The sequence below is a fragment of the Pteronotus mesoamericanus genome, unplaced genomic scaffold, assembly GCF_021234165.1.
Source record: "Pteronotus mesoamericanus isolate MK-2021 breed Mesoamerican mustached bat unplaced genomic scaffold, CSHL_Meso_final contig_24, whole genome shotgun sequence".
NCBI classification, from domain to species: domain Eukaryota; kingdom Metazoa; phylum Chordata; class Mammalia; order Chiroptera; family Mormoopidae; genus Pteronotus; species Pteronotus mesoamericanus.
In genome coordinates this window covers 4,336,029-4,358,171 of record NW_026555100.1, presented here as the reverse complement: position 1 = coordinate 4,358,171, position 22,143 = coordinate 4,336,029, and the positions used below count along the sequence as shown (strand labels likewise).

General features: G+C 37.7%; 1 protein-coding gene across 5 annotated transcripts in view; it reads left to right on the top strand.

Moving 5' to 3' along the window:
- The window catches only part of KAT6B (lysine acetyltransferase 6B), a 173,059-nt gene that overhangs the window by 112,513 nt on the left and 38,403 nt on the right, over nucleotides 1–22,143 (top strand). For 2 of the 5 annotated variants that reach the window (XM_054572529.1, XM_054572528.1), the window contains exons 5-11: nucleotides 4,289–4,404; nucleotides 4,652–4,733; nucleotides 7,394–7,526; nucleotides 10,875–11,806; nucleotides 12,781–12,902; nucleotides 14,459–14,574; nucleotides 16,542–16,683. In XM_054572529.1, coding sequence (XP_054428504.1) covers nucleotides 4,289–4,404; nucleotides 4,652–4,733; nucleotides 7,394–7,526; nucleotides 10,875–11,806; nucleotides 12,781–12,902; nucleotides 14,459–14,574; nucleotides 16,542–16,683 — 1,643 coding nt within the window. The remainder of the gene's footprint in view (nucleotides 1–4,288; nucleotides 4,405–4,651; nucleotides 4,734–7,393; nucleotides 7,527–10,874; nucleotides 11,807–12,780; nucleotides 12,903–14,458; nucleotides 14,575–16,541; nucleotides 16,684–22,143) is intronic. The other 3 variants (XM_054572531.1, XM_054572530.1, XM_054572532.1) reach the window with 3 other exon arrangements.

The following is a 22,143-nucleotide window of genomic DNA, read 5'->3' as shown; positions in this document are numbered from 1 at the left end:
TTATACATTAAAGGGGTCAAGTATCAGTTCACCCTCAGTAAACCTGAAATCTCTCCTGGCTTTGTTGCCTCCATGTAGCAAAATCTAAAGGTTACTTTTTAGTCTTTGTCAAAATCTAATGGGCATCTTTCAGTTCACACCAAATGCTCCTCTCAGCCATGTCTGAACTGTTGAGAGTCTTTCTTTGAAGTGTTTTCTTTCTTCGGCTTCTGTGATATCATATTCTCTGTGTTCTCTCTCTGCCAATTCCTTCCACATTTACGTTAGCTCCTTGGCCTTTCCCTGTCCCCTAAATGTTTCTTTAGACTTCTGACGTGGGCCCTGTGTTTTTGACTTTGCTTCACAGCTTCTCCTCATTTCTAGACCCTTAGGTGTAAATGCTTCCAGAACTTCTCCATTTGGACACCCCATAGGCTCCTCAAAGCTTATCAACCTTGCACTGCTCCCGAAAACAACAACTGCAATAAGGACAACAGAAATCTCAGCAAACATACAACATCTTGCTTCTCCTCAGGGATTTACCATTTTAGCCAATGGCATACCACCAGCTACTCCTTCAGTTCCACAGCCAGAAATTTGGGGCCATGCTTTCTTTTATTCTCTCACACCAAGGAATCACCAAAAACCCACTGATTTTTGTGTTCTGATATGTATGATACATCCTTACTGTATCTACACACTCCCACCAAAACAACTCAGATCTGCTATTATAAAAACCAAAATCTGCAGCCTAAGTTACTTTTTAAAATTGTAAATCTAACCACAGAATTTTCCAGTGACTACCAGTTATCCTTAGGGAAAAAAAAAATCCAAATTTTTAAATATAGCCAAAATAACCCGCTTCTGGATTGGGTTTTTTAATGTATTCCTCATCAGTGTCACCTGCAAATTATGTACTGTCACCTTCATATTATGTACACTGGTTATATTTAACCTCTTTCCTCTCTTTGAATGTAACATATTCTCCTCTCCTGCAAATGCTAGCTTCTCCCCACCCTGCCCCACCTCTGATCCCATCTAATCTCACTCAGCCTTTGGGTCTCTTCTTTCACAATGCCTTTGTCTTCCTGCTAGATTCTTCCATACATTTGAGCCATCCTGTTATCATATGTTAATCCTAGTTTTTGTTTAATTCTTGCCTGTCTTTTCTGCAAGATTATTTAATTTGAACCAGGTGTTATTTTTTTCCACTGTGTCTCAAACAGACAGGCGGTTCATTGGTCAGATAGCTAGTTCAAGAGACCCAGTGTTTGAGTTTTTGTTAGTTTTCTATTGCTGCTATAGCAAATTCCCACAGACTTGGTGACACAATTCAGTTCCTTGTGTTTGTAGGACTGAGGTTCACCCCCCCCCCTTTTTTTTTTTTGCCGGCTGGCAGGTAAACATCCCTCCCTGCTTCTAGAGGCCCCCCGTATTCCTTGCCCTCTCCCCCACACCTCTTCTTCCATCGTCAAAGCTACCGAAGCTGGTGGAGTCCCGCTCCCACTTTGAGTCCCCCTCTTCCTTCTTTCATCTCATTTTATTAATCCACCTGGAAAACATTCTCTTCTTTTAAGTACTCATGATTAGATTGTGCCTAACTAGATAATCCAGGATAATCTCCCTATCTCAAGGCCTGTACCCTTAGTCCCATCTGCAAAATCCCTTGTGCCACATCAAGTGATGTATTTACAAGTTACTGGGATTATGGCATAGACATCATTGGGGGCCATTATTCTATCTACTACAGAGCCCATGTTTTTTCCTCCTACAGTATTTCCTCCAAAAGTCATTTCTATGGGTTTGTGGTGTCATTATCAGGAAATTATTTAATTTTAGGCAGTATTCCTTTGGTTTTGCTAGATAGAACTATTAAAAGCTCTGAGTGCTTAATATGTGTGTGTAATAAGAAAGAATGACTGAATAAATATTTATATTATGACCTCATACCTGAAAAAATTGCAAATCACAACAGTAAACCAAACTCCAGAAAGATAAATCACGATGAATTGTGTCAACAGAAAATACCTAAATTTTAAAGGAAATTGTTAGGCGGAATGACTAAATAGGAAATAGGGAATTACACTATCAATTACATTGTTGTGCTGTATCTAATTACTACAGATTGTGTATTAGTATATCAAGACTCCGTTATTTTAAAGTTGGCCGTGAGAAAATAAAATGGAAATATTTCTTCATCCCTCAGCATCCCTTACAGAATCATACAAATTTAGAGCTGGCAGGGATCTATGGGCCATTCTCTTGAACTAAATAAAGGTAAGATTACTGCCTAAGGAGAGAGATAGGCTGAAGATTTTAGAATTTGATAGTATAGCTTAAAGAGTAGTGGTTGAGATATAATATTGCTTGAAATGATGAAATAAGAGGAAGAATATTCTATACTCTTGATTGAAAGTAGCTGAAATCCATTAATTTTTAACATATATAATTATCAAAAAGTATTTTTCATAGGATATATGTGAGAATAGTAAGCTATAAAATGATGTGAATTACTTTAGTTGCTGAATATTAAGCTACAAAGTACAAAAGCAGATTTTAATGCAGAGAAAAATTTAGTGCATAAAATTGAGGTCATATGTGCTAGTGATGTATGACTTACAGGAAGTAATAAAAGGGGGAAAAGAGAAGTAAATGGTATACTTTTAAACTGATGGGACCCATTTTAAGGGTGGAATTTAAATTGCTGTTCTTTAAAACTTGAGTTTTTACCCCCCCCCCCCATATAATGGGGGAGAAAACCTTGATCAAAGTAGACCTCTTCCGTCCTCCTTCAGAGTATACTTCTTAAAGTCGACAAGCAAGTTGTCTTTGTTTGCTGTTCCTGAGCAGAAAGAGGTGATTGATACCATTTTTATATATTTAAACTTTTCCCCCACATTTATTTGAATGAGAGAAGCCCTTGTAAAAGAATGGTGTCATAGGTTAAATGCATCTGCCTGGGTGTCTCTCCTGCCTGAAGTTGTACTCCTAGGACAACATTTTATTTGCTCAACATCTTAAATACAGATGTTTAGATTTAAAAAAAAAACACCTCAGGAATAGTGTGCTTTTATTAACGGTATTGATGATTGATTTTGAATGTCTTTACTTCAAAAAGCCAAATCTCCTGGTGGGTGGAATTTTATGAAGCACCTGTTAAGCTTTAGGGAGGAGGACCTTTTTGGCAGCAGCCCAAAATATATATTTAAACAATGAGCCTGCCAAAGTCAGGAAATTATAAAACAGTTTTGAAATTGCAGAATCTGCTTTTTTTTCCTTTTTTTTTTTTTTTATTACCCCTCAGGTTTCTTTTGCAGCTTGGTTATAAGCTCTTTCACATGGGATTTACTAATGTTCTTACTATTTTAAGACCAGATTTAGAAAAATAAAATCAAGTTTGGAGATGTCAGGTTTATATGATAAAAGACTATCAGATTTTAAACTGAATTGCCTTCTCAAGAATGTAGGCTCGCACTCCCCAAACCTTTTGGATGAATTTATTATTTATTACCCAGTGTGGCCTGGCTGGCTTCCTTGAATGGTGTGCTGCCCCTCGGGGTCTCGGGTTTTCCTCTGTGAAGGGGGGGCTGCTGGATGAAAAGTGTGCCCAGAACAGTGTGGAAAAGCTGAACACTCATAAAAATGGGGGGAACCTTCTGAGGGGATGCTTCTTGGCGTATTCAATTTGACCTGGATCTTTCAACATCTTAACTTTCAAATTCAAATTCAGTGTTTCTGCTCTTACTCCTAGAATTTAAATTAAGAGACTCAGGTCAAGATAGCAACAGTATCTTCTTTGTATATTCCAGCAATGAGATATTCTTTGTATACTGTCTTTTTGGGGGGCATTTGTAGTTGTATTATGTTAAGCAGCCCAATGTTTTATTTAGCTAACCCTTGTTTTTATGTTTCATGATTTCATCACACACACAGAGTAGGAGTTGTTTAGACTTCAGAACTCCCCTCACAGTCTGGCAAACCAGGCTCTGAGGGCAGGAGATTAAGCAGAAGATACAGGAGTGAGAACATAATCCAAGCGTATGTTATCTTCAAGTTCTCCAAGACTTGGGATTGGAATTGGTAAAAATTTTTCCCAATTTCTCTTAGGTAAAACATTTGTACAGCCACTCTTACATATGGAAATAGGCAGAAAGGAAAGTATAATGTGGATTCTCTTATCTTTTTTGTATTTTCAAGTTCTTAAGGTTCTTGGCCGGTATTACCACTATCTATTAAATATTAGGGATTGAAAGTTTAAAAATATGTAAGGCACAATACCCATAAAGCAATTTGCTTTTCATGCTTACAGGACACCCATCCTGTTTGAAATTTTGTCCTGAACTAACAACAAATGTAAAGGCCTTAAGGTGGCAGTGCATCGAATGCAAGACATGCAGTGCATGTAGAATCCAAGGCAAAAATGCAGTAAGTATGGCTCTCCATATTCCTCCACCTCCAGGTAAATTGGTAGTTTTCAGTGTTCAAGTTTTTTTATTTCCTGTAGATTGTTGCTATATTCTTTTGAACTTTTAAATATACAGATGTCAAATTTCAACATTGATCCTAGTGCTCCTTTGTTACATTTTGTTACTCTTTATTGGATAACATAAGAATTTGTAGCCCTTTACAGTTGATTTCCATCTCAATTAGTCTCTAATATGTTACATTACAGGATAACATGCTTTTTTGTGACTCCTGTGATAGAGGATTCCATATGGAGTGCTGTGACCCTCCACTTTCCAGAATGCCAAAAGGTGAATTTTTAAACCATACTTAAAATGTGCTTTATTGCATACTTATTAGTCTTGTCCTGATGTCTGACAGCTCAGAGGTATACTGGCTCCTTGAGCATTTTTGCATCTCACCCACCTTTTTTGTACTTACGGATTTGGCACAGCTTATGACCAGAGGAGTGTAAAACCATTCAGTTTGAGGGTAACATATATAATAAAGGTTCTAATTCAGATACAAGTACAAAAAGACTATTCCTCTCTTGAAACTATTTCTTTACTAGAATAAGTTTAGATTAGCAAGGTTAAAAGTTTCAAAAACTCTCCATGTTATTGGCACTGTGTTCAATGGGTAAGAAATTATCTATTTTTGGTGATGGAGCACCATTTTCTGTGCCATTAATAAATATTTTGAACATGAGCATCTGAATATCCATATAAGATGTATGGATATATCCATATGGGATAAATTGTTTTTGGTGGGGTTTTTTTGGGGGGGGGTCTCTATTTATTGTATAAGTGAGCCTAGCTCAGTCTCCTTTCCCTCATTTTTAAAAATATATAAAAATATATATTTTATATATATATTTTAAAGATTTTATTTATTTATTTTTCGAGAGAGGAGAAGGGAGGGGGAAAGAGAGGGAGAGAAACATGGATTAGTTGCCTCTCACCTGCGCCTCCACCAGAAACCAGGCCCACATCCCAGGCATGTTCACTGACTGGGAATTGAACCAGTGACCTTTCCACCCTGTGGAACAAGACCCAACTGACTGCCACATCAGTCAGGGCTCATTTTGTAGTATGTTAAACATTAAAAATAACTTTGCCTTCTTATTACAAAATTTGTACATTTTCTTTGTGAGAGATTTAGAAAACACAGATTGACAAAAAGGAATAAAAAGAACACTTGATTAGAAATTCCTTCTCTGCCCCCACATACCCTTTTAGAAAGAAATAGAACATTCTATATATGTTTTTGTAACCTTCTAGCATTTCCACATCATTAAATGTTCTCCTAAACATAGTTTTTTAATGAGTGTGTAGAACTCCATATATAAAGCAGGGATTACAAACCTGGTGACTGTGGGCCACAGATATGCTTTGTTGGCTGTATATAAATATAGGTGAACATTTAAGACTTCTCTAAATGCATTACAGAAGAGCTGGTATGATATTTTTTCAATTTCGAATTTGAGTTCTTTAGATAAGTATGCATGCTCCAATTTGCCCGATCTCACTATTCTTTGTTGTGTTACATTCCAGCTTGCTTTAGTCACATGTATTAATACCTGGGTGGTTCCTGAACATATTTGATTTTGCAACCCCATGTATAAAAAAACCCATAACTTATTTAACCAGTCCCCTGTGGTGGGCATTACAAATGTTTTCAATTTTTCCATCCCCAATTATTGCCTTAAGATAAACTCCTAGGGGAGGAATTGCTGGATCAAAGGCTATGTACATGAAAGGTTGTATCAGTTTTCAGACCGACCACCAATGTATGAGAATACCTGTTTGCCTGTGTTATGGCCAACACTCACCGTTACTTTATTATATCAAGTCTAAGGCACACTTTTTAAAAAAACATTTTAAAATCTTTGAAATCAGATACATCTTTTAGTCAGTAGTGTCTTACAGTCAGTGAAATAGCATTCTTATTGAATATTTTAAATTTTACCAATTTGATAGTAGAAAAAAGGTGTCTGATAATTTTTTTTTCTTTAAGTAGTGAGAGTGAACATTTTTTGTGTTTGATTATTGGCTGTTTGTATACCATCTTTGTAAAGTGCCTGTTTTATCCATTAATCATTTTTCTATTGGAGTTACCTCCTTTTTTTGATTTGCAGACGCTCTCATATTTTTATGCAGTTAAATCCATGATCTTTTTCTTTATGGCATCAGTCTTAAATGTCAGTAATGCTTAGATTATAGAACTATCCATGTATTTTTTTTTCTGTATTAGTAATATTTAATTTTATCAAGTTATAATATTTACTTGCCTAGAATTTTCTTTTTGTAAAAGATAGGAAATAATTCTTTTCCTACCAGATAGATAGCTGTTTGTTTCATCGCCACTCTTACTGAATCATTTTATCCATTCGCCACTGATTTGAAATAAAACCTTTTTGAAATGCTAACTTTTCCTATAGGCTTCAGTGTTCTGGTCTTTCAGGGATCTGTTGACTTATTTCCCTATGCCTGATGTATAGTTTTGATTATTATAACTCCATACCACTTAAAATTTTTAAGTTTTAATTTAAAGATTTTATTTTATACCGATAGTTTTTTTTTAGTGTGGAAAATTTCCACAAAGAGACGATAAGATAAATATTTTTTATCAGACATTCCAAAAACTGATTAACTTGAAAATGTCTTCTTCAAATCGAAAGATATATAGTATCTGACAGGATCAGGTTTTGGAGGGAGGCTTTGTGACATGTCGGGAAAGCCTGAAGGAAAGGTTCTGAGACAGGGGCTGCCCTCTGTTCTCACCACCTTGACGGGGAAATTGACCTTTAATGATGGCTTCCTGAAGAGACTGACAGAAGGGAAAGATCCACCTTTTGGAGTTACATTCTATATATAGGCATCCTTGGGCAGCTTTTACAACTACAGTTTATATTTAATATCTCTCCTAAAATGAAACATTAAAATATTTTTTCATATATGTATTAATTCAGGGATGTGGATTTGCCAAGTCTGCAGACCAAAGAAAAAGGGAAGAAAACTACTTCATGAGAAAGCTGCACAAATAAAACGACGATATGCAAAACCCATTGGACGACCGAAAAATAAATTAAAGCAACGATTGTTGTAGGTTGAGATCTTATCAAAAAGAATACTTTATGTTGTGCTTTAAAATATAGGTGATTGTAACCCCCTTAGATTCCATTAATTTTTTACCATGATTTTACAAACTCAAGGGATGGGGAATATTTCTCTTTTTATGCATATAAGCTGTTGAAATTTTTGAATATAACGTTTTGAATTACAATTGGCATTTTGGGGTCTTCTGCTGGCAGTATCTGTGATGTGAAGTGACATTTTCAAGCAGCAGGATGGAAGCAGAATGTAAGAACCTAAAACAGTCATTCAGCCTACTTCGTTACTGGCTGAGCATTAGAAGAGCTTAAATATATAATTATTTGTATGGGAATTTTAAAACGAGAGAGGGATTTGTCTATAGTGAATCTCTTTTGTTGCTCCAGATAACATTTTAGAAAAATACTTCTTTTTTTTGGTGCTAATTTAGTATTATAACTTTTAAAGATCCCTTTTATGAAGTATGACCTTCTGAGACACCTGCAAATGACTGTCTTCATGTTTGCCTCCAAAGAGTTAGAGAGGACCATTCGGTATGTGCATATACATGCAGACATACAGTACATACAAATAACAGTTTGCTGGGGCCTGCAGGTCTACTGTGATAACCGCATTTCTACTAGCCTTTACCGTATTGTTGTGCATGAAAGCCGAGTAGAATATTAGCAGGAGATACTTGAAAAGGTAGAAAAAAGATAAGAAGTGGATTCATGTTTTTTTAAAATCTGTGTAGAGTAGGGGTATATTTTCTTTTAATTTTTTTTTTATTTTTCCGTTACAGTTGAAATACATTATTATATTAGTTTCAGGTGTGCACCCCAATGATTAGGGATTACATAACAGTATAAGTGATCATCCTGCTAGATCTCACACCCATCTGACACCATATATAGTTATTTGAAATATTACTGACTATATTCCCTATGCTGTTCTTTACATCCCCCATAACTGTTCTGTAACAATCAGTTTTTACTTTTTTTTAATTCCTTGCCCAAGGATATATTTACTATTTTTTGTGGGGGAGAGGTGGGGGAGAGAGAAAGAAACATTGATGTGAAAGAAGCATTGATCAGTTGCCACCTGTACGTGCCCTTACCAGGGATCACACGCACAACCTAAGTATGTGCCCTCACTGGGGATCGAACTGAAACCTTTTGGTGTACAGGATGAAGCTCTAACCAACTGGGCCACCCAGCCAGGGCCCAATTTGCACTTCATAATCCATTTACCTTTTTCACCCAACCCCCTCCCTCCCAGGGTTTTGACTATCATCGTTAAGTAAGGTGTGCAGAAATGAAATCAGTAGACATGCGTATCTGAAGCAGGTCTATCAAGAAGACCATTGCCCAGCTCTTGAAAGGGTCACTGTGACATGAAAATGAATAGGTGTTCTACATGTGCCCTGCACAAACACCAGATACCTCACTTGCTCGCTCTCCCTTAATTTTATCTGAAGCAATTCACTATATAATCTGCTTTCAGGAAAACAGTATCTTCCTGCCTCTGTCTCCCTCAGAGGACAAATAGGAAATGTGTGATCTTTTGTAGAGTTTTCTGTGAATCTTTATGAAAACCCTTCAACTCGTAGACATTTTAAATGGAATTTTTGTTAAGTTCTGGAGGCAAACATGAAATGTATTTATGAATAAAATCTTTCATATTAGCATCATTTGAAGTAGAAGTTATATGTTTTTGCATTCATCCTGTGTAAGCATTGTTCTTGAAATGGGACTGTATCCTCAGGGCCCAATTAAAAAAACCAAATTAGGATATAAACTTTCTAAACAAAGGACACAGCTGAAAATTGCATCTGGCACCAATCCTAACTTTTTGTTTGTCCAAAATTGTCCTTTGAGCTTAGGAATTTTTAAGACAGTCTAGGGAGTTTTCCTTTGTACATGTTTTATAAGTATATTATCCTTTCTGGGCAATCGATTTTAGATACAGTCCAAATGCCATATTGTAATGTGAAACATTTTAGCCTGGATGAGTTGTTTATTGGTGGCCCTCACCTTGACACTGGAGATCTTCAGCATTAACGTGATTTGGCTGAGTAGGCGGAGTCAGGCAAAGGCTCCTGGTGGTTGAGCCGCCCTAGATAAGTCTGGTAGCTGGCCCAGTTGGTCTGCACCAGCCTCCCCTTCTGCTGCCTGCTGAAATCGTTCATTAAATCTTTATGTACAGGATGACCCCAAAAATGTACTCTTCTATTTGTAATTAATTAAGATATTTTTGTAATTCTATATCATATCATTTTGGGGCTTCCATTTCTTCAATATTAGCCTTCAGCTAAATTGATAATTTTTGAAGTACATTTTTGGGCCCCCGGCACAGCCATTATTCACATGCAAATGTTTCTATTGTGTAAAATTCTGCTGCAAAATGGGTAGCTTTCCATGCTCTAGTCTGAGGTGAAGGCAGGCAGCTGCGTTGACTATAAGCAGCTGTGTTAGTGGAGTGACCTCCAGTCTCTGTTGACCACACAGCTGTATAGGCAGAGACATCATCAAATGAACCGAAATAGCAGTCAGAACCAGTGTAAAAAGATTCTGACGCCAAGTGTCTGATAATGACCATGGTAAATGTGCTGCTTCTTCACCAGACTTTCCATGTCATGTCTGACCTGCTGTAGCTTTTCTTTAATCATTTCTTCAGTTATTTGCTATTGTTGTCCTTTTTTCGGCAATATTTTATACTGTAATTAATTGTCTTCTTTACTTAGAGAGTATTATTGGTTATCTTATTATCCTAAGCATAAACTGCTGAGAGGAAGATGGTATCTTCTCGTGTTTTCTTTAAAAAACAAACAAACAAAAAAAAAACCCTGCTAATTTATAGACATACCCAAATTCTATTTATATAAATTTTCCAGTTGAGTTAAAATTGCTTCTAACTAGAGATTCAATAAGCTTATTTTTTTGCTTCTAGATAATATGACTTATTTTCTTTAATATTTAAAAAAAACATATCAGGCTATCAGAATTACTTGCGACAACACCAGGGGTAACATTTTTATTTAATTATAATGAAAGCATTGGGTACTCTTTCAGTTTCTTCAGAAATTTTCTTACTTGTATTGATTGCCCGTGGGTACACATGGATTCTTCCAGTACCTGTTGGATGGGCCCTAGGAGAATCATGACATGCAAATGTAGATGCTAACTCTTTCGACAGAGAAACATCTAGGTGGAGGCACACACATAAAAACAGTTCTTAGGGTTGCAATTCAGCTTCTTAAGTTTAAGCACATTGAATGCATCTAGTTGCTATAAATTTGTTTTAGATACCTTTATAATTCTATTCTTAAATGCTGATACTATTCTCTAAATTTTTGCCTAGGTCTGTAACCAGTGATGAAGGATCCATGAATGCATTCACAGGAAGGGGGTCACCTGGTAGGGGTCAAAAGACTAAAGTCTGTACCACACCTTCATCTGGTCATGCTGCATCTGGGAAGGACTCAAGCAGCAGATTGGCTGTTACAGACCCCACTCGGCCTGGTGCCACCACCAAAATCACCACCACCTCCACCTACATTTCTGCCTCTACACTTAAAGTTAACAAGAAAACCAAAGGGCTCATTGATGGCCTTACTAAGTTTTTTACACCATCACCTGATGGTCGCAGATCACGAGGTGAAATAATAGACTTTTCAAAGCACTATCGTCCAAGGAAAAAGGTCTCTCAGAAACAGTCATGCACTTCTCATGTGTTGGCTACAGGTACCACACAAAAGCTAAAACCTCCACCTTCTTCACTTCCACCCCTAGCCCCCATCTCTGGTCAGAGTCCCAGTTCACAAAAGTCCAGCACTTCCACCTCTTCTACCTCCCCCCAGAGCTCTTCCAGCCAGTCCAGTGTGCCCTCTTTTAGCAGCCTTACCAGTAACAGCCAGTTGAAGGCACTCTTTGACGGACTTTCTCATATCTATACCACTCAGGGACAGTCTCGAAAAAAGGGACACCCAAGTTATGCACCGCCCAAACGTATGCGTCGTAAAACTGAATTATCTTCCACAGCAAAATCTAAAGCTCATTTCTTTGGAAAAAGAGATATTAGAAGTAGGTTTATTTCTCACTCCTCCTCCTCTAGCTGGGGGATGGCTAGAGGACGTATTTTTAAAGCAATTGCTCACTTCAAGCGAACAACTTTTCTTAAAAAGCACAGGATGCTAGGCAGATTAAAATATAAAGTGACCCCTCAGATGGGGACCCCCTCACCAGGGAAGGGGAGCTTGACAGACGGAAGGATTAAACCTGATCAGGATGATGGTAAGCAAAAGGTCAAAGCTCCAACCAAACCTGCGTCCCATCCCTTTCTCCCCAACCCCGGAAAAAATAAATAAATCAATACTATTTTTCACATAGGTCTTAGCTATTTCTCTTGTTCTCACTTCACTCTCATACAGAAACAGTGAAACTTTGACCTTTTTCTAATGCTGACTAAACCTCCAAAATGTTGTTTTTCCCAACTAATACTCTCCCACCTTTTATTATTTATCTCCATTTGTAGTGACACTAGGACCCCCAGATGCCTTCATAGCGTTGCTTATGGCTTTGTAGTCCCGCATGAGTAGCCACTGTCACGCTTCTGCCATGTCCTTTCCCGTGCCGCCTCTTCAGCCACAGTGCTGTTTGGTCGTGCGCTGTCAGTGCCTCCAGCAGGGGGGACTTCAGCTCCTGCGTCCCCTCTGCTCCATTGCTTTCTCATGGCAAAGTTCATCCTGCTTCCTTCTCAACAAAGCGTGATCTGTGATTCTGTGAGGTGTGCTTTTGGATGTGAGTGTGTCTGCGTGTGTATTCACTTTAGGGAGAAAACTGATTTCATAATTTCATTTAACAAATTGGCCCGTTACATTTGCTACCCTTTCTAAAACAAAAAACCAAAAATGTGTCATTTGGAAAAATGGTAGATTTTATTATCCCAAAAGTGGTAATGGGAATTCTTTAACTAGACTTCTGATCTTGGTTGAAAAATCTGATTTTGCTTTCATTGCTCTTACTTTCCCTCATTTATTTATTGAAGCTATAAGAAGATGACAGTGATTATTCAAATAAAAATTTGGGTACAGCAGGGAAAGGCTACTGCTGGATCTTTGAGCAGTACTTAGCTGTAAAAGCTTGTAAAGCTTTAAAAAAAAATCCCTATTTGTCCACTATGCTAATTTGGTGCCGTTTTGGTAATATATGGTGGTTATTCATGATTCAAGTCAGTGAATACACTTTCTGCTGGTTTTAAATGACAGATACCGAAATCAAAATAAGCATCAAACAAGAGAGTACAGATATAAATGTGATTGGAAACAAGGATACCGTTACTGAAGAGGATTTGGATGTTTTTAAACAAGCCCAGGAACTTTCTTGGGAGGTAAGGCCATGATACTGCACTGTCATACCAAGGATAATATGTGACTTTTCAAGTTACGATTATTATGAAATTACTGCTTTGATTTTATACAGACTCCCCCTCAAAGTCCTTTGTGGTTCTTTAACTGTGACCATGATCATTTTTGCTGACTGTACATTCAGAGTTGTCTCTATTCTTAAAAGTTGGTAATGCCCCACTGGTCTCACAGAATAGACCAGAGTAGCAGTAGTTGAGGCAGATTTTGAAAAACGCTTTCTAGTTGTGAAGGAATAGAATTCTGATTATTTTTGCTCATATTTAGAAAATAGCAATTTAAAATCATTAACAAAAAGAAGAACATCACTTATAAATTTACCAATGCTTCTGCCAACACAGATGGCCAGCCATATGAAAAATGTCTCATAATTTTAACTCTTTGGCAATTGATAAAGGCAATATTGTGTTGTATGATCAACTATAGTTACTTTTATTTTTATTGTCCAGTAATTTCTTTAAATTATTCCACTTAAAATATTAGCTCTACTTAGCTATTGTCACCAAAACATTGAAAGATAAGGCTATTGGATTTCTCAAAGACAAATTTATTATGGATCATGAATTTTTTATGTTGGTAGGCCACATTCAGTTGGCATAGTCCTCAGGGATAAACTCCATACCCTACCTCGCTTCCCTTTTTTGGAGGAGGGTTATCTATAGGCTCTTAAACTTTATCTTTAGTAGCAGCCCTTTGGGCTGAATATTTTGATGCTTTCTACTTTAGGGGCTATTGGATATTTCCATTCCTAGTTCTGTCCCAGCAGTATGCTTTGGATTGTTTTTTCTTTGGCTATGATAAATGTCAAAATTTCTCCCAATCTTTTAGATTTGAAGTCCTTAAATATAACCATTTTTTAGGCCTACTTCTGGTGTTCATAGATAAGCAGAATGAACAGCAGGCCATTATCTGAAAGATACTGTTAGGTCTAAAGCCCTCTCTTTCCAGCATGCTAACACTGGCTTTTTCATTTCAAGAATATTTCTTGCCTGTGTCAGGCACTGTGCTAGACTCAGGGAATACCACAGTGAATCAGACAAAGTTCTTAACCTTGTATAGCTCACTGCACAGGAGTAAGGGGAGGCGAAGGGGACAGGTATGAAACCGCAGACTTCAGAATTGATTATTTAATTAAAATTGGGATATATATTACTTCATGGAGGAGCTGGGGACTGTAAGAGTCTAGATAATAGACTCCTCATCTTTTAATTTCCTCAGTTTCAATATACTGCAACAGATCATTGAATTCAGCTCAACAGACATTTACATTTATATCATACTCATCCTATCTTGCTGATACTCTTTTTTCGGGTATTAGTTTATATATAAATCTTATATAAAGTTGATTATTATTTCACAAGGTCTATAATGTTTTTTAAAAAACATGAAAATTCACAATTGAGATTAGGGTTCTGGTTTTGATAGGTTTTTATATCTGCTGGTGAAAGAACAAAAATGGAAGTGAAGAAATCCATTTCTAATACTTATATTTTGCTTATTTTCTTTTCTTTCTCTCTGACAGAAAATAGAGTGTGAAAGTGGAGTGGAAGACTGTGGCCGGTACCCTTCTGTAATAGAATTTGGGAAATATGAAATCCAAACCTGGTACTCCTCGCCTTACCCACAGGAATATGCAAGGTAATAGAATAAGCCTGCAGGTATATAGCTTTAATGTCATATATGTGAGGAAGGAAAAAGCTTGGTTCTAAAGCAGTTATTTATTCTTTTCAGGACATAAATTTTGATAGTAGGTTTTGAGTGCTTCCAAAACTGTTACTTTTGCCAGCGTCTTTTTTATAATAGCCACTCTTTTATGTAAGCTCCTAACACTCCTTAGTCACACAGGCATTGTGCATGTTGCCTTTTAACTTCTAGACCATGCTTTCTCTCTTTGATTAATTGGGTGCTATTTGTATATGAAACAAAATCAGGAAAAAAATAGCCATTGTAAAGTATTTGGTAGTTTCTTCTCAGTTGCCGTTTTCCTAGTAAGTTTAGAAAAGTAATTAGTCTCATTTCTGATTTTTGGCATTTTATTTTGAAATTTTTTACTAAAATGTAGCAAAGGAAGGAAAAATGGGAGAATGTAGGTCAGAGTGGATAGCTTTAAGAGATCATTCTCCAAATCTTTAAAGCCATCTGTGACTAACTTGTTAAAAGCAAAGAGAAAATAATGGTACTAGAGTTTTCATTGGTCTTGAATTAAGATTCATTGTGATACTGTCCTGAAGTAATATATATAAAAATAAGATATCTTGAGAGCAGATTTCTTCTTCAGGTATATCAGGGTACACTTTATTAGTATCTTTTCAAATTTTTTAGCCTGCATAGTTTCTGGGAATCACACACTTGCTTTTTGTTGACACTAAATAATGTCTTTTTCTCTACTTTGTGAGCCCGTCATCTAACTGGAGGGAATGGGGAGGGTGTTCTGGAAGTGAAGGGGCAAACTGTCAGGAGTCTTGGTTTCTCTTTCCAGGTTATGTCACTTGACTCTGTGTTCTTGAACATTTTTTTTTAAAAAACACTAATGAACTTTAATTTGCATGGGCAATCATGTCATTGTGTTCTGTGAGCTTTGAATAAAATTTGAATACATGCCCAAGCTTTGAAATTACTATTATCTAAGTTTATATCTACCTCTCCTCAAAAAATATTTCTCCCTCCTTGTAAACCTCAAAGACCTTGAAAGTGCTTCTAAACATCCACTTAAGTGTGATAGGATACAAGTAAAATATGTTACTTTTTTAAGTTTTTTACTCATTTTTAGAAAGAGGGAAGGGAGGGAGAAAGAAAAGGAGAGAAACATCATTCTGTTGCCTTTCCCACGTGCCTTTATTGAGCACCCAACCCACAACCCAGCCCTGTGCCCTGACCCGGAATCAAACCAACCACCTTTGGCTTTGCAGGACCATGCTCAACCAACTGAGCCAGGCAGGTTAGGACAAAATATGTTACAATTTTTGAGGACGGGAAAAAGTCAGCAGGGGAGAGAAAGCTCTTTGTCTGATGTTACTCAAAAGAGTCAGTGGAATTGGTAGAAACAAACAAGACCTTTTGTCTTCCCTAGGGTGACTACTTTAGACCATATAAAACAATGATAATAACTTTAAAGTTATCACACCCTAAGTACAAGCGGAAACAGCTATATTCTAGGACTCTTCAGCCTTATAAGTATGCAGATTATTTTTTTAAATAATGACTTCACTTCTTTCTGTGTAAAAGATTATTAAAGTTACACCACTGACCACATATACTATTGAAATGAGACATTAAATCTGAAATCTGTTAAGTGTGCACGGTTACCTGGCAGGATGCTATCCGTATTGTTGACTTTTTAGAGTAGTGGTTTCAGTTGTGAAAACCTGTCTTTCTTTAGGACATTTCTAATGAAATAAATGATTTATTCACAAACTTAAGGCAACAAATATTATGTTAAAAATAATGTAAGGTTTGTACGTTCTCTTTACCTTTTTTTAAACTACATATTTCAAATGCTACTGTACAGCCTTTTTATGATTTAGAGAAAATTAAACAAATTTATTATTTCCCCCCTGAACAGAATAATTAAACTGAACAACTCTTTGATTTTAAAATTTTAACAGATTACCAAAGCTTTACCTGTGTGAATTCTGTCTTAAATATATGAAAAGTAAAAACATTTTGTTAAGACACTCAAAGAAATGTGGATGGTTTCATCCTCCAGCAAATGAAATTTACCGAAGGAAAGACCTTTCAGTATTTGAGGTAAGCATGTGTAAATAACAAACTCAGCTTTCGAAATTTAGTATTTCAAATTGTTGACTGTGTACTGAATTGTTTGTAGAAGGTGCAAAGTATATTCAATTGTGACATTGAAATTCAGACTGCTCTTTAAAATATCTCTATGTTTTGGAATGTTTAACCATATTAAGCAACCATTTAGATAGATAATAAATTCTTACTTCATCATATTAACTTTTTTTGTCTTCCCCCAAATCTCTGTATGTGCCAGATATATTCACCAGTGTGTTTATTTATGCTCTCCTCATCTCTTTGTAAATTCTTCCTTCTTTGGCAGGAGACATTAGCTATGTTGAGCAGCTCCAACCAATGTCTGGCAGGTGCTCATTGTTCTAGGGAATTGAGCGGCTGTGCGTATCTCGTCAATACACAACCACCTGTGTTTCCGTTCATTTCTTGGCAGAGTTGATAATCCTTTTGGTGAGACCCCAGCAGATGTTGGACACCTCTGCCCCTCTCGCCCCTCATCCGGGTGGATGGCCACCCCTGGAAGACTCTGCTGTTCACAGGAACCCCTTGTGGCTATGGTTCTATCATTGTGGGTTCTTGACAACATTTTGTGTTTTCAGAATTGATTTAGTAGTAAACAGGTTTTTGCCTCTGTCATTTTGTTGTTTAATCATCTTCTGCTGTCAGTTTAAGGGATCCAGTTTAACTGAGAGTTGTACATTGAGGAGACCATGCCTTTCTTTCACGTTATTGCCTATTCACAGGGCTTCTTTCTTTCCTTTATTCTCTTCACTCCAATCAAGCATTTCCATAACCTGGCTTTATTTACTCTTGTTACCCATCTTGGTGCATTATTTTTTTGTTTCTGGGTGCTCAGAACAAGCCTTCCTTGTGCAGTAAACATTATTTCTTAATCTGAAATACAATTTTACTTTAGGATTCTCTTTTTCTGAATTGTTCAGACTGAAATTTGTTATTCTTCCCCATGTTTCTCTTTAGTTCTGGTCTATAATGTCTTGCATTATATTTAATATAGGGAGGTTTTCTGTCATGGATTAGCCTTCCCCTCTCAAACAAGCTTGGGCCCACTTTTTCCCAAGATTGGCCAGAGAACACAGCTAACTCCAGCTGTGTTTTAGGGATTTTCAAAGCCTTTATTCCTGGTTAGATCGGGCTCTTTTGGCAAGGCTAAAGAAAGGATATTGTTGCTGAGAGGATTGGGTGTTAGTGCTTACTAAAGGATATGCACAGGGTTTCTCAACCTGGGCACTGTTCACATTTCAAGGTGGACATTCTTTGTTGCTAGGGACTATCCTGTGCATTGTAGGGTGTTTAACAGCATCCTTGGCCTCTGCAACTAAATGCCAGTAATACCAGCAGCCCCTCCAGTTGTTAACAACCAAATATGTCTCTATATATAGCCCATGTGCTTTGGGGAGCAAAATCACAGCCAGTGAGGATAGCTGGGCTAGAGGGAAAGCCTAATACAAGTTGCTTGTCCTTCCTGTTATTAGTCTTGAGGTGCTACCCAGCCAGCCCCAACCAGTTGAGACTGCAGAGCTGTTCTCAGTTGAGGTTTAATTCATGTTACACATTCAACTTTCCTCTTGGATCCTTTCTTTTAACCAAAATAAAATGAAATTACTGTCTCATTGTTTCCCTGAAAGACAGAACACATTGTTGGCTTTTAAGTCATTGTTAAATAAATTGCCATGAATCTGCTTGTGGGGCTGAAATTTTCCTAAATCCAGGAGAGGTTTCCTAAGGGTAAGAGAATCAGTCTTGTTAGGCTGGTAAGAATGGTCTGCTATTTCAGGGCAGGTGCTTTTGGACTATACGGGATGAGAGGCGGAAAATCAGAAACAGATCTGTAAAATTTATTTATAAAAATAATTGAAGAAAGACTTCCGGTCAAGATAGCAGTGTAGGCAGACATGGCTTGCCTCTTTGCATAACCACATCAAAATTACAACTAAAATGTAGAACTACCATCACTCAGAACTGTCAGAAATCAAGTTGACTGGAACTCTGACAACTACATAATAAAAGAAACCACATCCATGCAGACTGGTAGGAGGGGTGCAGTTGCTGAACAGGCTGGTCCCATACCTGTGTGTGGTGGATTGAAATTTGGGAGGAAAATCTCAGGAGTGAGGAGTCCCAGCCTCACACCAGGCCCCTTAGCCCAGGATTCTAGTCCCAGGAAGATGAATCCCCACAGCTCCTGGCTGCAAAAACCAGTGGGGATTGTGTTGGTTGGAGAAACTTCTAGAGCCCCAGGCAGTTCCTCTTAAAGAACCCACACACAGAGTCACCTACTCAGACTCACTTCTTCTGAGCTCCAGTGCCAGGGTAGCCCCTTAGAGAGCACTGGTGGCATACTGGGAGGGGCTGAAGTGTCTGGCACCAGGGCAAGCGGAGGCCATCGTCCTTTTTCTGAGCCCTCCCCCTGCAGTGCCACAGAGCTGGAGGGCTGGTGCCATACCTGAGACTCCCATCAACCTGGCTAACACTGTCTGACCTGCCAGAGACTCCACCTCACCCAACTTACAGGCCCACCCAAGCTGCTTTTCCAATGGCTGGTCAGTTAATTCATACTGCACAATTTCCTATAACCTGTCGAACAAGCAAGAGCTGGCCTCAGTGAGCCCCAGGCCTGGCACTAGCAGCAGCCAACCTAGATTCAAAGCTTGGTTTCTCCTGGGAATCTCCAATCCCAGCACAAGCAGCAGCTGTCTCAGATTGCTTTATTGCTCAGGAAAGGTGGCCCCAGGCAAAACATAGCTGGGGCCTGTAGTTGGCCTGTACCACCCAGGAAACCTCAGGGCCAGCACAGGCAGTGGACAGTTATAGACCACATTGGAGCACCACCACCCTGCCCCTACACAGCTGGTCCTCCACAGAGAGTGGTAGTTGGTGATAAGTAGTCACAGCCAATCCTTGCAGCTGACTGATCTGGGTTAAACCCTCCCATTGATCTGCCAACAGCAACCACGGCTCAACTACAAAAGAAGGGTATTTTCTGCCCATACAAAGGGCGCACCTTGAGTACCCACCTTGTGTGATAGGGGAGACAGTGCCACTGGACCCTACAGGACACCTACTACACTAGGCCACACTACCAAGACAGGGAGTCACAACAGCTCTACCTAATACATAGAGAGAAAAAAAAAAAAACACAGGGAGGCTACCAAAACGAGGAGGCAAAGAACCATGGCCCAAATGAAAGAACAGATTAAAACTCTAGAAGAAGAGCTAAAAGAAATGGAGATAAGCAATCTGTCAGATGCAAAGTTCAAAACATTGATTATAAGGATGCACAAGGAACTTAGTGAGGACCTCAACAGCATAGAAAAGATCCAGTCAGAAATGAAGGATTCAGTAATTGAAATAAAGAAAAATTACAGAGAAACAACCTTAAAGTGGATGAAACAGAGAATCAGGTCAATAATTTGGAACATAAAGAAGCAAAATCAACCAATCAAAACAACAAGAAGAAAAAAGAACCCCCCAAAATGAGGATAGGATAAGCAGCCTCTGGGACAACTTCTAGAGGTCCAACATTTGCATTATAGGGATGCCAGAAGGAGAAGAGAGAGAGCAAGACATTGGAAATCTATTTGAAAAAAAAATGAAAGAAAAACTTCCCTAACTTGGTAAAGGATATAGACATGCAAGTCCAGGAAGCACAGAGAGTCCCAAACAAGATGGATACAAAGAGACCCACTCCAAGATATATCATAAGTAAAATGCCAAAGGTTAAAGATAAAGAGAATCTTAAAAGCAGCAAGAGAAAAGCAGTTATTTACCTACAGGGGAGTTCCCATAAGACTGTCAGCTAATTTCTCAAAAGAAACTGCAGGCTAGGAGGGATTGGCAAGGAATAGTCAAAGTCATGAACCTACATCCAAGATTGCTCTACCCAGCAAAGAGAGCATTTAGAATCAAAGGACACACAAAGAGTTTACCAGACAAGAAAAAACTAAAGGAGTTCATCATCACCAAACCATTACTATATGAAATATTAAAGGGATTTATTTAAGAAAAAGAAGATCAAAACTATGAACAATAAAATGGCAAAAATAATACATTTGTCAACAATTGAATCTAAAAACTATTCAGCAAGCAAGAAGAATAGAGACAGAACCACAGATACAAAGAGCATTTTGATGGTTGTCAGATGCGAGGGGGGTGTAGGGGAATGGGTGAAGAGGTGAGGGGGTTGAGAAGTACAAATAGTTACAGAATAACCATACTGATGTTAAGGACAGTATAGGAAATGGAGCAGCCAAAGAACTTCTGTGCATGACCCACGGACATGAACAACGGTGTGGGGATTGCCTGAGGGAGTGGGTGGTGCTGGGTGGAGGGGGGCAAAGGGGAAAAAATCAGAACAACTATAATAACATAATCAATAAAACATTTTAGAAAAGTAACAAAAATATAATCCAATAAATTGGATAAGGGCCAAGGACCCTATTCTAGAATCTTAAGTTAATACTTATAATAAAGCACAGAGGAAACTTACCTTAGTAGTTTCCTAAGTATCTTATAAAATAAAGAAAGAATAAACACAGATTACTGCTTTCCTGTCTTTATCACTCTTGAAAGCATGCTATATTAGACCTTTCACAACTGGTAAGAATTTGCTTCGGCATTGTCATCTCTATTTTTCTGGTTCACAGATACATCTTTGTCCTTTTTGTAATGTACTACCATTTCCAGAAGGACCATACTCCCAAATACATAAAACCTTTCTTTAATTAAAGAGAGAATTGTATCCTCTGTGCCCGTTGCCCATATTTGATTATGTTGCTATGTGTGGGACCTAGGTTTTATCCAAGGGAAATAGTTATATGAAGTCTAAAAATAATTTGTGCAATATGAGAACCTTTATGGTCCACAGGAGACTCAAGAACAGTCAAGTTCATTGTTAAAGAGCTCTGGTTAGCAAATACCCGTTTCCCCTAAGAAAAGTGCTGGGGAAATTCTTCTTGAATCTGCTGTGATTTCTGTTTTCAACAAGTAACTACATTTGATCAAAGAAATTGGCATCTGTGCTTAGCCTCCTGTCTATAGCCATCAGTATCACAGCTTGATTCTTTTATTTTGAAGAGAAGTAGACTGTAATCATGGTACTTATTGTAGGTTGAAATTCATCTCACTTTCTCTGTAAGTATTCCCAACATAGAAATTTTATCTTTTCCAATTATATTTGAAATGATGCTTGGGATAAAACCAAAATGGAAGAAACCTCTTTTGCTAATCCTCACTTGTGAAGAATCAGAGGAATACAGTTCATTTATTTTATTTTTATGTGAGGCCCTTTTGAAAACAACATGAAGTTTAACTTACTTGAACAGTATTTTGATTTGTTTCCATTTCTTTAATTCAGGTTTACTTGGTTCAAGCAGAGAGGTCATGCCTGATCATTTTTTACTCGTAATAAATTGCAAATAAAAATTACTCCTTTGT